Source organism: Symphalangus syndactylus, chromosome 13 (genome assembly GCF_028878055.3).
Source record: "Symphalangus syndactylus isolate Jambi chromosome 13, NHGRI_mSymSyn1-v2.1_pri, whole genome shotgun sequence".
In the NCBI taxonomy this organism is placed as follows: Eukaryota; Metazoa; Chordata; class Mammalia; order Primates; family Hylobatidae; genus Symphalangus; species Symphalangus syndactylus.
This window is the reverse complement of record NC_072435.2, coordinates 26,130,997-26,146,845: the sequence shown is the minus strand read 5'-3', so window position 1 is coordinate 26,146,845 and position 15,849 is coordinate 26,130,997. Positions and strand designations below refer to the sequence as shown.

Sequence of the window (15,849 nt, the reverse complement as noted above, 5' to 3'; positions counted from 1 at the left end):
ACTGCAGCCTCTGCCTCCTGGGTTCAGGCAGTTCTTGTGTTGTGCACCACCATGCTTGGCTAATTTTTGTGCTTTCAGTAGAGATGGGGGTTTTCCCATGCTGTCCAGGCTGGTCTTGAACTCCTGGCCTCAAGTGGTCTGCCCACCTGGGCCTCCCAAAGTGCTGGGATTACAGGCATGAGCCACCGTGCTTGGCCTTGTTTGTTTTTTTGGAGACGGAGTTTTGCTCTTGTTGCCCAGGCCAGAGTGCAATGGTGCAATCTTGGCGCACCACAACCTCCACCTCCCAGGTTCCAGCGATTCTCCTGCCTCAGCCTCCCAAGTAGCTGGGAGCACAGGCGTGCACCACCACTCCCTGCTAATTTTGTATTTTTAATAGGGACAGGGTTTCTCCATGTTGGCCAGGCTGGTCTGGAACTCCCGACCTCAGATGATCCACCCATCTTGGCCTCCCAAAGTCCTGGGATTACAGATGTGAGCTGCCACGCCCGGCCTGATTTTACTTTTAATTGACACATAATTATACATATTTATGGGGGTATAGTAGTGTTTCAATAATATGTGCAAATGTGTAATGATCAAATTAGGATAATTAGCATATCTATCACCTTAAACGTTGACCGTTTCTTTGTGATGAGAACATTCAAAATCTTTTATAGCTGTTTTGAAATATGCAAAATATTGTGAACTGTGGTCACCCTCCTGTGCAGTGATCAGAGATTTCTAATTCCTGTGTGTGTCCCGGATTCTTGAGACTCCTCCCACCTTGGGTTTGGTGTGTCCATGTCTGTGTACACCCTCTTGCTCAAGAGATGTCCCCACCTGTTGCCTCAGTCCATCCTGGCTTACCCTCTCTCTCCCTGTCTCCTTTCGCTTTCCAGCACCCTGCAGAGTGAAGTCAAGCCCATCCTAGAGAAGCTGACCCAGGACCAGGATGTGGACGTCAAATACTTTGCCCAGGAGGCTCTGACTGGTAAGACCTAGAAAGCACGGAGCCCTAGCTGGAGGGTGGACTTTGAGAACAGGCGCTAGGCCTGCCGGCAGCAGCTTCTGGGAGGGGGAGGTACCATGGCATTGTGGGCAGAGAGAGGGCTGTGGTTCTGATTCTTGCCTGTTCCTGTTTTCCTAGTTCTGTCTCTCGCCTGATGCTGGAAGAGGAGCAAACACTGGCGTCTGGTGTCCACCCTCCAACCCCCACAAGTCCCTCTTTGGGGAGACACTGGGGGGCCTTTGACTGTCACTCCCTGTGCATGGTCTGACCCCAGGCCCCTTCCCCCAGCACGGTTCCTCCTCTCCCCAGCCTGGGAAGATGTCTCACTGTCCACCTCCCAACGGGCTGGGGGAGCACGGGGTTGGACAGGACAGCAACCCTGGGAGGAAGGGGCTACTCCACCCAAGTTGGGGAGAGATGTGAGCATCCCAGGTCACTGGATCCTGCTGCTGTAATGGGAACCCCTCCCCCATTTACTTCTCCACCTCCCGTCCTCCCTCTCATTGGTTTTTTTTTGTGTGTCAACTGTACTGTTTTTATTTTATTCCTTTTATTTTCCCCCTTTTCACAGATAAATAAAGGTCTAGAAGTAGTCAGTCCTCTGGCCTTAGTCATCAGCATGGAGGAGGGGGCACCACCCCAGAGCCATAACATCTGCCCTTTTCTCTGGAGAAGATCTTGTTACAGGACCCATTATACCCCTATGTCCCGAAAGAATTCTCTGGGGATCCCCCCAGGAGTGCTGCTGGCCTGTGGGGTAGAGGGTCCACGAGGTGCTCTGGCTGGTGTCCTGTAGTGCAGTTCAGTTTCATAGGTGTTGGCCGAGTATTTGAGGGGTTAAGAGCAGGTGCCTTGGAACCAGACTGCCTGGGTCCAAATTGTGGCTCCCTCAGTTAATAGACGTGTGACCAGAAGTAGCTTGTTAAGTCTTTATGAGCTCAGTTTTGTATTGTGTAAAATGAGAGTGACAGTAGTACCTAGATTGCAGGGTGGGTGGCGAGGACCAAGTGAATTAGTACCTGGAAAGTGTGTAACAGTTTCAACATGAGAAGTACACAACATGAGAAGCAGAGTTAGCTGTACATTGCTAGAGAACCCCCTGTGGGCCATTTCCTGTGTTCTTGAAGAAGGGCTTGGACCCTATCCCCAGGAGGTCTCAGAGTAATCAGGATGGTACCAGGGAGAGAACTATGGCAAGATAGACCGGTTGTCTCTCAGTGTCTATTCTCCCTTTCCTAATATAGAAGCTCTGATTTTTAACTGGGCACATGACTGTATGGATTCAAGGTATTTTCCTAGTGTCTCTTGAAATTAGGTGTGGTATTGTGACCAAATTCTAGCCAAAAAGATGTTGAACAGAAGTGGTATGTGCAGCTTCTAGGAAGTGTTCTTTTTTTTTTTTTTTTTGAGGCAGAGTTTCGCTCTTGTTGCCCAAGCTAGAGGCATGATCTCGGCTCACCGCAACCTCCGCCTCCTGGGGTCAAGCGATTCTCCTGCCTCAGGCTCCCGAGTAGCTGGGAATACAGGCATGTGCCACCATGCCTGGCTAATTTTTGTATTTTTAGTAGAGGCAGGGTTTCTCCATGTTGGTCAAGCTGGTCTCGAACTCCCAACCTCAGGTGATCCGCCCACCTTGGCCTCCCAAAATGCTGGGATTACAGGTATGAGCCACCACACCTGGCCCAGAAGTGTTCTTACGGGGCAAGGCGTGATCCCCCACCTTTCCTCCTTCCTGCACTCTGGAATGTGGACCAGATGGCTGGAGTAGGAGCTGCCACCTTGGTCCAGAAAATGATCTCAGGAGTGAAGGTCAAGTAAGGCAGGACAAGATAGAAGGAGCCTGGCTCCCTGCGGCTGTGAAGAGCCATGCCAGTATTGTCACCTGGGAGAATTAAACTGGTCAAGTGCCTGTTCGTTTGGGATTTCATCACTTGAAGGTGACCGGAATTCTAACTGATGCAGCGAGGGGCCCAGAGCACCCTGGAGAAAGGAGCAAGGGACGTAGGGCTGGTGGTGTCTGCATGGAAGGGTTTCGCAGAGGAAATGATGCTTTGAGCACATGTTGACACAGGTGGTGGAAGGGAAATGTGGCTTTGAGTGACAAGGTGATTTCACCAGCTCAGCCCTCATATTACCACATCCCTACTCTTTGTTAGACTTTATTGTGCCCTCGGGGATGAGGCTGAAGGAGACCAAAAAGCATCTTTAGAAATTTCCATTTATGCCCTGGGCGATAAACTCTCCCAGTTGAGAACCACTGCTCTAGAAATGTGAACACACGTGTAACCAAACACCAAAGTCTGACATTAAACCTTGGCTTTCCCCATGTTAACGCTGCCGGTCCATTGCAACAAGAGTGCGGTGGACCAGCAGCCTTTGCATTCTCAGGAGCTTGTTAGAAATGCAGACCCTCTCGCCCCTGCCCCAACCTGCTCAGTCAGAGCCTTCATTTTAACAAGATGCCCAGGTTCATCTGCACACTGAAGTTTGAGAAGTCCTGCCTTAAATACCCAGTTTTTCTCTCCTGAGAGTGAGGTTAATGCTACCTGGCTCTAGGGCTGAGGATGTGCTAGGGCTCAGAGGTGGGGTCTAGAATTGGACATGTGTATGTAGACAAGGCTCAGGGATATGTTGAGGCTGCAAGATTGGGCAAGTGATGGAATGGGATCATTACAGGAGGTGGAGGTGGGATGGATACCCAGGATGTGCTGGGTAATGAGGTGATACTCGGCGACCACAGGAGTGAGTATGGTGAGTATGAGAGATGAGGGTGAAGGTTAGCTTGAGTTATTGAACCCCGGCAGAGAGTCCTGAGTTAACCAGGAGTTGCTTGGTGTCTTGGGTCATGTGCTCTAGAAGCAGAGCCCCAGTGGAGACTCGTTCAAGTGTCTTACGAGGGAGTGCTCTCAGGAGAAGGGACTGAGTAACTCACCTTCTGTGAGCTTGAAGTTGGAAGAATCCAATCAGGTGATGAACGGGAAGTTATTGAGTCCATTGTTAGGAGCAGTTCCTAATCTCCCAGGCTGGAGGCTTTATTTGCTCCATACACCTGGCCTTCTCTGTAGCAGCTGAAGTTTGATGCTGGAGCTGGGTCAGGGTGGAGAGACTGTGTGGAGCCAGGATGCACGACCCTGGCCTGTTTCTCCCCCTCTCTAGGCCTAAATCCCAGCAGTTACACTGGCCGTTTCTCATGGTTCCTTCCACAAGCACTGTTCTCCAGAGCCCACACACAAATTTTGTCTCCTTTTGTGATGACTGCACTTCTTTGGCTGTTTTTGCCAACAGCATCTTCACTGACCCCTTCATCCCACCGCTTTGACCCAGACATCTGGATGCGGATGAGGTTGCTGAGTCACTTGATGCCTTTGGCTAATGCATAGGGGCACATGAGTAGCGCTCTAGAATCACCATGCCCTTGACTCAGGTTGCAGAATCTGCCTGTGGTGCTTGAGCTGTGGTTGTTGCTAGAAGAGAATTACCGTGGCTCCCCCGGGCAGATGAAGATGACGAGGTGGTGCCTCAGCCCCGAGGAGCGAACTGCAGGGCACTGACAAGATTCTGCCTGTGGCCATCAGGCCTGGAGGGAAGGAGGACACTAGGTTCACCTACCCAAGCTGGTGGCATGAGGCATAAATTTAAAAAAATAGGGCAGGCACGGTGGCTCACGCCTGTAATCCCAGCACTTTGGGAGGCTGAGGTGGTTGGATCACCTGAGGCCAGGATTTCGAGACCAGCCTGACCAATGTGGTGAAACTCTGTCTGTACTAAAAATGTGAAAAAATTAGCTGGGTGTGGTGGAGGGTGCCTGTAATCCCAGCTACTCAGGAGGCTGAGGCGGGAGGATTGCTTGAACCTGGGAGGCAGAGGTTGCAGTGAGCCTAGATTGGGCCATTGCACTCCAGCCAGGGTGACAGAGCGAGACTCTATATGAAAAAAAATAATAATTGAGGAACTTGCCAAAAAGAGAAAATCCAATAAAGATTCAGTGCCAGGCCCTGACTCCAGCAGGCCTTCCCCTGCTCCCTTGATGTCTTGCCATAGAGCTGCAAGGTGATGGGGTTACAGGCTTCATAGGGCTGGATTTTTCCCAGTCAGCCTCTAGGAAGGGTAAGAGACTAGTAGCTTGAAGTTTAGGTTGGCTAATTGGGTCCTTCCCAGACTTCGGAGGAGTGAAGGGAAACCTGAGACCCCAACTCTTCATGGGGAATCGCTGCCCTCTGTCCCCAAGAGCACATGCCTCTCCTGAGAGAAGCTGAGGAGTGGGAATCTGCTCCCACCCACCCCTTAGCTTGGGCTTAGCCTCAGCCCTCACCCTGCTGTTCCTCTACCCTGTGCATATTCTAGAGCAATAGGGAGAATGGACCTTCCCTGATGCTGGAAATAAGAAATCTCACTCTCTAGGCAAATGGCAGATATTTATTATTCATGAATACTCTGGCTTTCTACGTTGAGTTAATTCAGGTCTATGTTCCTTTGCTGTTACTCCTCTTTTTTCATATGTTTTGTACAGATACTAAGCTTTTATTTTATTTTTGAGACAAGAGTTTTGCTCTTGTTGCTCAGGCTGGAGTGCAATGGTGCGATCTTAGCTCACTGCAACTTCCGCCTCCCAGGTTCAAGCGATCCTCCTGCTTCAGCCTCACAAGTAGCTGGGATTATAGGCATGTGCCACCACGCCCGCCTAATTTTGTATGTTTAGTAGAGACGGGGTTTCTCCATGTTGGTCAGGCTGGTCTCGAACTCCTGACCTCAGGTGATCCACCCACCTCAACCTCCCAAAATGCTGGGATTACAGGGGTGAGCCACCACACCCAGCCGTTTTTATTTTTTGAGATAGAGTCTCGCTCTGTCATCCAGGCTGGAGGGTAGTGGCGCGATCTCGGCTAACTGTAACCTTCACCTCCTGGGTTGAAGTGATTCTCCTGCCTTAACCTCCTGAGTAGCTGCTGTTACTCTTAACATGGATAAAAATACTTTTTTAAAATTTCCTTCTTTGGGAAACTAAAAGATTTGCAATTCTCAATTGATTTTTCAGCCTATGGTCTTCTACTGAGGAAGGAGCATGGAGCTCTGTCGGATAGGATCCTGCTTCCTGAGGCCAGGACTTACTCTCCGATGTGATCAGAGGCTTTCACAGTGTCCACATTGGTCTCTAGATCAGCCCGATCATGGAGGCTTGGTCCAGAGACCTTCACATGAAAAGGGAAATGATAAACGTGTCCAGGAGACACCGTTCTGCAGGGATTCTGCCCTCTCTGAATAATCTCCCCCATGGCCACAGAAACCCTGGGATTTTCCCAGGAGCTAGCCAGCACACACAGATTATGAACTTCGGACAGAAGCCCCAGCCCTAACTTTCACTGATACCTGTCATGCCCAAACTGCTCTGAAGTGCTCATGTGCTGGTATCTCCTGAGAGTCTGCATGTCAGTGTGTCTCTGTGCTAGTGTAATTTATTTAGAAAAGTTGGAAGACCAACAGGCAAAGGGCAGGATACTGGAGGCTGGGTCTAGGGTCCCGTTACCTGATTTATGTCGCTGATTTTCCCAAATATTGATAAAAATGAATTGATCTCTAGGTGGCAGAGAAACAGGAGGAACCCCAGACTACATAGTAAGTAGAAAATGAAATTAATGCTGCATGTCATTTAGATTGAGCTCAGCCCTGAGTCACGAAGTCTTTTCAGAGCAAAGGAATAGTTCTCCCTTATCTGAAGCTCACTGTGGCCTTGGGCAGCCTGGCATTGAGAATTCTCAGCATGTTCACTCTTGAGTTCTGTGCCTGCATCACACAGCAATGGAATAGTCCCAAAGGATTCTTAAGGGTGGGGAAAGGCACTAAGAAGATGAACCTGCAGCCCCTGTTACACTATCTGGTCTAATTTATACTACTGTTATCAAGCAAAAGGAGCTCTCTCCCTGAGGCACTGGAAGCCAATATTTTGACACCAGGTTTTTGAGAAAGAAAAGCTTTTTATTGTAAGTTGACTCAAGATGAGTCAAGCTCAAATCTGTCTCCCTGTGCTGACTTTAAGGCAGTAATTTAATTATAAAACGTTTAGGAGGTGGATTCTGGGGTTCTCAGGTGATAGGTAGAAGGAAAGGAGAGCTCTGGAAAGTCTTCAGGCATGCACAGTTCTCTTCATGTCTCCTCATGCGTCATACACACATTTAGGAGGAGTTTGAAACATGGTGAGCAAATTCAGGCTGTGACATCAGCATGCTTGGTCTGTGCAAACTCCATTTGGCTATATTGGTTTCAACCAATTTTGGCCAGTTTTGTAGAGGGAGTTTGAGCATTTCAGAAAGTTATTTCTTATCTGCTGTTCTGTAAATTCATAATTTTTGTTAGTTACTGGTTTATTTAACCCTTTGGGCATGGGTTCACGACCACCTGTCCTGACACCACTTCATCTTTCCTGGGCCTCCTTATTTTCCACCTTCATTCTCTCATCATACTTTATATACATTTATAATTCCCTTTCTATTCTGTATGTAACCCAGATATCAGCTGTATTGCCTCATCTCTTAGATATCTATGTATACTCTGACCTAATCAAAACCAGAAATTGTGGAACTGAAAAAGCCAGTGTGTGAAATGAGAAAAGCAATAGAGAGGGGTAACAACAGTATTGAACAAGCAGAAGAAAGAATTTGTGAACTTGAAGATAAGTTATTTGAAAATACGTGCTCAGAGGAGAAGAAAGAAAAAAGAATATAAAAAAAATAAAGTCATCAGGATGTATGGGACAGCATCAAAAGAGCCAAGTTCACATTACAGGATTTCAAGAAAGAAAGGAAAAAGAAGGCTATAGAAAGCTTATTTAAAGAAATAGTAGCCAAAAATGTCTATATCTGGGAAAAGATATAAATGTCTAGGTGTAGGAAGCTTAAAGGTCTCCAATTAGTTTTAATTCAAATAAAACTTCAGCAAGACATGTTATAATAAACTGTCAAAAATCAAAGACAAAAGTACAGGGGTTTTTGTTTTCTGTTGTTTTGAGCCAGAGTTGATCTGTTACCCAGACTGGAGTGCAGTGGCACCATCTTGGTTCATTGTCACCTTCGCCTCCCGGGTTTAAGCGATTCTCATGCCTCAGCCATGCTCAGCCTCCCAAGTAGCTGGGACTACAGGTGTACACCACTGCACCTGGCTAATTTTTATATTTTTTAGTAGAGACAGGGTTTCACCATCGTGGCCAGGCTGGTCTTGAACTCCTAGCCTCAAGTGATCTGCCTGCCTTGGCCTCCCAAAGTGCTGGGATTACAGGCATGCTGCACTCAGCCCAAAGACAGAGTTTTAAAGGCACAAAAGAAGGGAGACTCATCATTTACAATGGAAATCTATAAAGCTATCAGCAGACTTCTCAGTAAAAACTCTAAAGGCCAGGAGGACAGTAGGTTGGTATTATTACATTACAGAAGAAAAAAACCCTGGCAGCTAAGAATAATTTACCTAGCAAGCTGTCCTTTAGAAATGAAGGACGTTGTATATGGACTTTCCCATACAAACAAAAGCTAAGCAAGTATATCACTTCTAGGTCTGTCTTACGAAAATGATAAAGGGAGTTTTTTTTAACATGAAAAAAAGGACATTTAGTAGTAACATGGAAACATGTAAAAGGATAGAACTCTCTGATAAAAGTAAATGCAGAATCAAATTTCAGGATACTCTAACACTGTAATGGAAGTATGATAATCACATATATTGAGTATAAAGTCTAAAAGGCAAAACTGTTAAACATGATAGGCATATTAGCTTGTTTAGGGATATACAATATAAAAGATAGAAGTCTAACATCAAAAATATAAAACGTGGGTAGAAGAATAAAAGTGTGCTTTCTGTGTGATAGAAGTTAACTTTTTATCAGGTTAAAATAGCCATTTATAAGTAAAATATGTTGTATGTAAGACTCATGCTAATCACGAAGCAAAAAACCTATAGTAAGTATTCAAAAGATAAAAAGCAAGAAATCTAAACATACCAGTTCATAAATGCATCTAATAACAAAGACAGCAAGTGAGTAGGAAGAAACAAAGAATCTACAAAACAATGAGGAAATAATAAAATGAAGAGTAAGTTCTTTTTTTTTTTTTTTTTGATACGGAGTCTCTCTCTGTCACCCAGGCTGGAGTGCAGTGGTGCGATCTCAGCTCACTATAACCTCCGCCTCCCGGGTTCAAGCAATTCTCCTGCCTCAGCCTCCCGAGTAGCTGGGACTACAGGTGCCTGCCACCACACCCAGCTAATTTTTTTGTATTTTTAGTAGAGACGGGGTTTCACCATATTGGCCAGGCTGGTCTCGAACTCCTGACCTTGTGATCCGCCTGCCTTGGCCTCCCAAAGTGATGGATTACAGGCATGAGCCACCACACCCCACCAGGAGTAAGTTCTTAACTATCAATAATTACCTTGAATGAGGCCTGGCGCTGTGGCTCAAGCCTGTAATCCAAGCACTTTGGAAGGCCGAGGCGGGTGGAACACCTGAGGTCAGGAGTTCGAGACGAACCTGGCCAACATGTTGAGACCCCGTCTCTACTAAAAATACAAAAAATTAGCCAGGCATGGTGGCGGGCACTTGTAATCCCAGCTACTTGAGAGGGTGAGGCAGGATAATCGCTTGAACCCAGGAGGCGGAGGTTGCAAGAGCAAAACTCCATCAAATAAATAAATACCTTGAATGTAAATGGTTAAGTTATTTAAAGACACAGAATATCATAATGTTTTAAAAGACCCAAGTATATGCTGTGAGAAGAGACTAACTTCACCATTAAGAACACGGAAAGTGAAGAACTAGAAAAAGATATTCTATGCAAATAGAAACCAAAACAGAGTAGAGGTTGAATAAACATTAAGGAAAAACTATAACAGTACAAAAATTGTCATTATGTAATTATAAAGAGGTGAATTCATCAAGAGGATATAAGAATTGTAAATGTAGATATGTGCACCATCAGAGAACCTTAGTATATAAAGCAAATATTAATCTGAAGGGAGAGACAGATTGCAATACAATACTAGTAGGGAGCTTAACTATCTTTCCATAGTGGACAGATCATTCAGACAGAAAATCAATAAAGAATCATTGGATGCAAACTGCACTTTAGACCAAATGTACCCTAACAGACATACGCAGAACATGCCATGAAACAGTAGCAGAGTATCATTCTTCTCAAGCATATGGAACATTCTCTGAACAGATCATATAGACAAGACAAAGCAAATCTTATAAAATTTAATTGAAATTATATCAAGTATTAGTTCCTACTGCAATGGGACAAAATTAGAAATCAATAACGAGGAATTTCAAGATGGAGGGATATGGGAAAATTAAACCACATGCTCCCAAACAATGGGTCAAAAAAGAAATCACGAGAGATTTTAAAGTATCTTGAGATGAGCAGAAATAGAAACACAACATATTAAATCTTATGGAAAGCAGCAAGACCAGTTCTAAGGGGAAGATTAGAGCAATAAATGCCAACAACAAAAAAGGTCTCTCAAGTAAACAACCTAACATTTCACCCTAAGGAACTAGAAAAAGACAAGCAAACAACTCAAAGTCAGTAAAAAAAGGAAGTAATAAAGATCCAATGTAATCAGAAAAAAATGAGAGAGCAGAAAAACGCAATTGAGAAGATCCTTGAAACTAAGATTGCTTTCTTGAAAAGATAAATCACAAACCTTTAGCCAAACAAACCAAGAAAAAAGAAGACTCAATCAGACATGGAAGATGAGACATTACACTTAGTACCACAGAAATACAAAAGGTCATAAGACAACATTATCCACAATTATATGCCAACAAGTTAGACAATCTAAAAGAAGTGGAGAAATTCCTAGAAGGATAAAATCTGCTAAGACTGAATCATGAGGAAATAGAAAGTATCTTGCATTAATGCAGAATCGAGGAAAACAAATTAGGCCAGATGCAGTGGCTCACCCCTGTAATCCCACCACTTTGGGAGGCTGAGGCAGGCAGATCACTTGAGGTGAGGAGTTTGAGACCAACCTGGCCAACGTGGCGAAATCGTGTCTTTACTAAAAATACAAAAATTAGCTGGGTGTGGTGGTGCATGCTTGTAATCCCAGCTACTTGAGAGGCTGAGGCACAAGAATCACTTTAACCAGGGAGGTGGAGGTTGCAGTGAGCCTAGATCACACCACTGCACTTCAGCCTGGGCAACAGAGGGAGACTCTTGTCTCAAATAAAATTAAGAAAAACAAAAACAAATTAAAAATCTGAACTGACCAAGAATGAGAAACGAGATTCAATCAGTAATAAAACACTCGCATCAAAGTAAAGCCCAGGACGTGATGTGTTCTTAATGCCAATCATTCTCAAATTCCTTCAAAATATTTAAGAGTAGAAAACATTTCCATTCTCTTTTTTGAGGCCAGCATTACCCCGATGCCAAAGCTACACACAAGGATACTACAAGAAAAAGCTACAGGTCGACATTCCCTATGAACTTAGATACAAAAATCCTCAAAAGAATACTAGCAAAAAAAAAAAAAAAAAAAAAAAAAAAAAAATTGGCCTGTGCAGTGGCTTCACGCCTGTAATCCCAGCATTTTGGGAGGCTGAAGCGGGTGGATCACCTGAAGTCAGGAGTTCGAGACCAGCCTGGCCAACATGGTGAAACCGTGTCTCTACTAAAAATACAAAAATTAGCTGGGCATGGTGGCAGGTGCCTGTATGCCCAGCTACTAAGGAGGCTGAGGCAGGAGAATCACTTGAACCCAGGAGGTGAAGGTTGCAGTGAGCCCAGATAGTGCCATTTCACTCCAGCCTGGGTGGCAGAGTGAGACTCCATCTCAAAAAAAAAAAAAACAAAAACCAACACATTAAAGGATTATTTACCATAATGAAGTGGTAGGTTATCCCTGGATGAAGGATGGGTCAACCTATGCGAATCTGTGAATGTGATGCACCACATACAAAGAATGAAAACATAATCCATATAAGCATCTCAACAGATTCACTGAATGCATTGGACAAAATTCAACATTCTTCAATGATAAAAACTCTCATCAAATTAGGCATAGAAGGAATGTACCTCAGCACAACAAAGGCCACATATGACCAACCCACAGCTAATACTATGCCCAAACATGAACAGTTGAAAGCCTTGCCTCTATGATCAGGAACAAGACAAGGATGCACACTCTCACCACTTTTATTTAACATAGTGGTGAACGTCCTTGCCAGAGCAATTAGGCAAGAAAAAGTAATATAAAGCATTCAAATAAAAAAGAAAGAAGTGAAATTATTCTTGTTTAGTAATGACCTTATACACGGAAAACTTAAGACTAAACAAAAATACTGTTAGAAATAATAAGTGATAATAAATGAACTTTAAAAAGTTTAAAGATATGAAACTGGTGAGCAAAATTAGTTGCATTTTTATATACTAACAATGAACTCTGTAAAAGAAATCAAAGCCATCTTATTTTCAATAACCAGCAAAACAATGAAATACATAGAAGTGATTTTGTCTAAAGAGGTGAATAACCTGTAAACAGAAAATTATAAAATGTTGATAAAACAGTGAAGAATATACAAAAAAATGAAAAGATATGTCGTGGTTGGGAATTGGAAGAATTAATAGTGTTAAAATGCCCATACTAACCAAAGCAATCTGCAGATTCAGTGCAATCCCTATCAAAATTCTAATGACATTATTCACAGTAATAGAAAAAACAATCTTGAAATTCATGTGAAACCCAAAACCCCCCAAATTTTCCAAAATAATCTTGGGTAAAGGAAACAAAGCTGGATGTATAACACTACCTGATTTCAACATCTACTAGGAAGCTATATGAATCAAAACACATGACACTGGCATAAAAACAGACACATGGACCAATGGGATGGAATAGAGAGCTCAGCAATAAGCCCATGCATTCATGGTCAATTGACTTCAACAATAGTGCCAAGAACACATGATGTGGAAGGATGCATTTGGATATCTACACAGAAAAACAATAAAATTGGGGTTTTTAAATCTGATTTTTATTCAAATATTGCCTCAAAATGCATTAACAACTTAAACATAAGGTCTGAAACTATAAAACTACTAGAATAATTCATAGAAGAGCTACATCATATTTGTCCAAGCAATGATTTTTGGATATGACCCAAAAAGCACAGTCAATGAAAGCAAAAATAGACAATCAGGATTATATCAAAAACTTCTGTACAGCAAAAAGTCGGGGTGGTGGTGGTGAAGAAATTTTGATTAATTAGTACAACGATATGGTTAGAATGAATAAGCTCTACTGTTAGCACAGTAGAGATTATTGTTAACAATAATTTATTGTACATTTCAAAATAGCTAAGAGACGATCTAAAATGTTCTCAACGCAAAAAAATGATAAGCATTTAATGTTATGGGTATCCTAAATTCCTTGATTAGTTCATTTTTTGCTTCATTAAATGGGATCTTGCTCTGCCACCCAGTGGCGATCATGGCTCACTGCAGCCTTGAACTCGGCTCAAGGGATTTTTCCACCTCAGCCTCCAGAAGCGCTCAGATTACAGGCATAAGCCACTTTGCTCAGCCAAAAGGGGCCAAAGGGTGGATCACTGAAAGGTGTTACGTGAAAAATTTTGTGCTGCTACCCAAATCTAAACGTTGAAGTGCCCCGAATCTCCAGTACCTTAGAATGTGTTTTGAGATAGAGCCCTTTAAGTGCGATTAAATTAAAATGAGGGTGTTAGAGTGGGATCCAATCAATCTGACTGATGTTCTTATAGAAAGGGAAAATATGGACACAGAGAGAGACATCAGAGTGTCGTGCACATAAAGACTTTGAGGACATTTCATAATGGCGACCATCTGCACGCCAAGGAGAAAACAGCAAGCCTGCCTTCACCTCAATCTTGAACTTCCAGTCTCCACAACACTAAGAAAATTAATTTCTGTTGTTTGTGCTACCCAGTCGATGGCATTTTGTTATGGCAGCCTGAGCAGATTAACACACACGGCAAGAATCTGCCCTTTCTTTCTTTTTTCTTTTCTTTTTTTTTTTTTGAGACAGACTCTCACTGTATCACCCAGGCTGGAGAGCAATGGCACGATCTCGGCTCACTGCAACCTCTGCCTCCTAGGTTCAAGCGATTGTCCTGCGTCAGCCTCCCCAGTAGCTGGGATTATAGGCACCCACCACCACGCCTGGCTATTTGTATTTTTAATAGAGATGGGGCTTCGCCATGTTGCCGAGGCTGGTCTCGAACCCCTGACCTCAAGTGATCCACCTGCCTCAGCCTCCTGAAGTCCTGGGATTACAGGTGTGAGCCACTGCACCCAGCAGAATCTCCCTTTTCAATGCTGACACCTCTATGAGTTTCTCATAATCTCTCCTTCTCATGAGTTCCAGGTTCCCAGTCTCTGAGGATGTCAGTTCTTAGAGCTTGACCCTCTCAGAAAGGAGAGGCTTCACAGGGAGGCATAAAGAAAGCAGAATTGGGGATACATCTCCCATTATATTGTTTGCCCAATTTCAGGAATTAAAGGATAACAAAGTCACCAAGGGTTCTTCTCCATTAGAGGTGCTGAGATGTAGTGTGAAGAGTATTGATTGGTTTTAGAGGCAGAACTTCCTGTTGCTGCCTTTGGACAAACTGTTAACTTTTCTAAGTCTGAATCCTCCAGTGATATAGCACGTTGCCGGCATTCCTCGCAGGGATATTGTGAGTCTCACAGGGCATTCTGCACGTGAAAGGAGGTGGTAAATATAAATCACTGCACATGTGTGAGGCTTCATATTATAGTCACAGATGTTTTGGATCTTGCTCCCTGATTTCTGATGCTCACAGAATCTAAAATTGCAGGATTTAACCAAAGAGGGCATTTTTCTCGACCTCCTGTAAAATCCCTTTGTTCTTAATTTTCACCACATCAGAAGCAGCCTTCTGTCTTCTAGCTCTGACATTATTCAGTGCATGGGTCTTAATTTAGAAAAGTGACTGAGTGATGACACAGAGAGGCCAATGGGATTTTTAAAGGAAAGGCAGGGCAGAGCAGGGTACACAGTTTAGGACTGGCCAGACTGAAGCATTCCTGAGGGCCTTGGGGAAAGGGGCTGTTCCTAGTTGTCTGGTACCTGGCTTTGTGTTGACTTAGGAGAGCAGAATATTGGCTTGGTGTGTGAGAGTTTGACAAGGAGAGGGTTGAGGGCATGGGCTCTGGGTGGGTAAATTTTCATAGGAAAGGCTGGCTCCAGGAAACCCACTTCTACCTCTAAGAATTTGCTCGCCCCAAGGTGGGCAGTCTCTGCCCAGTCAGGGAAGACACAGTCACAGCACCAAGAACACAGAAAATAAGGAAATATAATAAATATAATTGGCCCTGTGATGGACAGGTGCCAAACAGACAAATACAGAATCTAAAGAAACGGATTTAAAACAGAGTTTGTCACAAAAAAAAAAAAAAAAAAAAAAGAGAAATCCTGGGGATTTTTTTTCAAAACAATTTCACTTCTAGTCTTTTTTTTTTTTTTGAGATGAAGTCTCGCTCTTGTCCCACAGGCTGGAGTCCAATGGCGCGATCTCGGCTCACTGCAACCTCTGCCTCCCGGGTTCAAGCGATTCTCCTGTCTCAGCCTCATGATTACGGGAGCCTGCCACCATGCCCGGCTAATTTTTGTACTTTTAGGAGAGATGGGGTTACACCATGTTGGCCAGGCTGGTCTTGAACTCCTGACCTCAGCTGATCTGCCCGCCTCGGCCTCCCAAAGTGCTGGGATTACAGGCATGAGCCACCACGCCCAGCCTACTTCTATTTTTTAAATTTCTATTTCTTTCTTTTTTTTTTTTTTGAGACAGAGTCTCACTGTCGCCCAGGCTGGAGTGC

The 15,849-nt window shown here is 44.0% G+C and overlaps 1 protein-coding gene across 1 annotated transcript in view; it reads left to right on the top strand.

The window, feature by feature from the left end:
- The window catches only part of PPP2R1A (protein phosphatase 2 scaffold subunit Aalpha), a 37,048-nt gene extending 35,461 nt beyond the window's left edge, over positions 1-1,587 (top strand). The window contains exons 14-15 of the mRNA XM_055238901.2: positions 882-973; positions 1,130-1,587. Of these exons, the coding sequence (XP_055094876.1) occupies positions 882-973; positions 1,130-1,146 (109 nt within the window). The 3' untranslated portion in view covers positions 1,147-1,587. The remainder of the gene's footprint in view (positions 1-881; positions 974-1,129) is intronic.
- Positions 1,588-15,849: the final 14,262 nt, after the last annotated feature.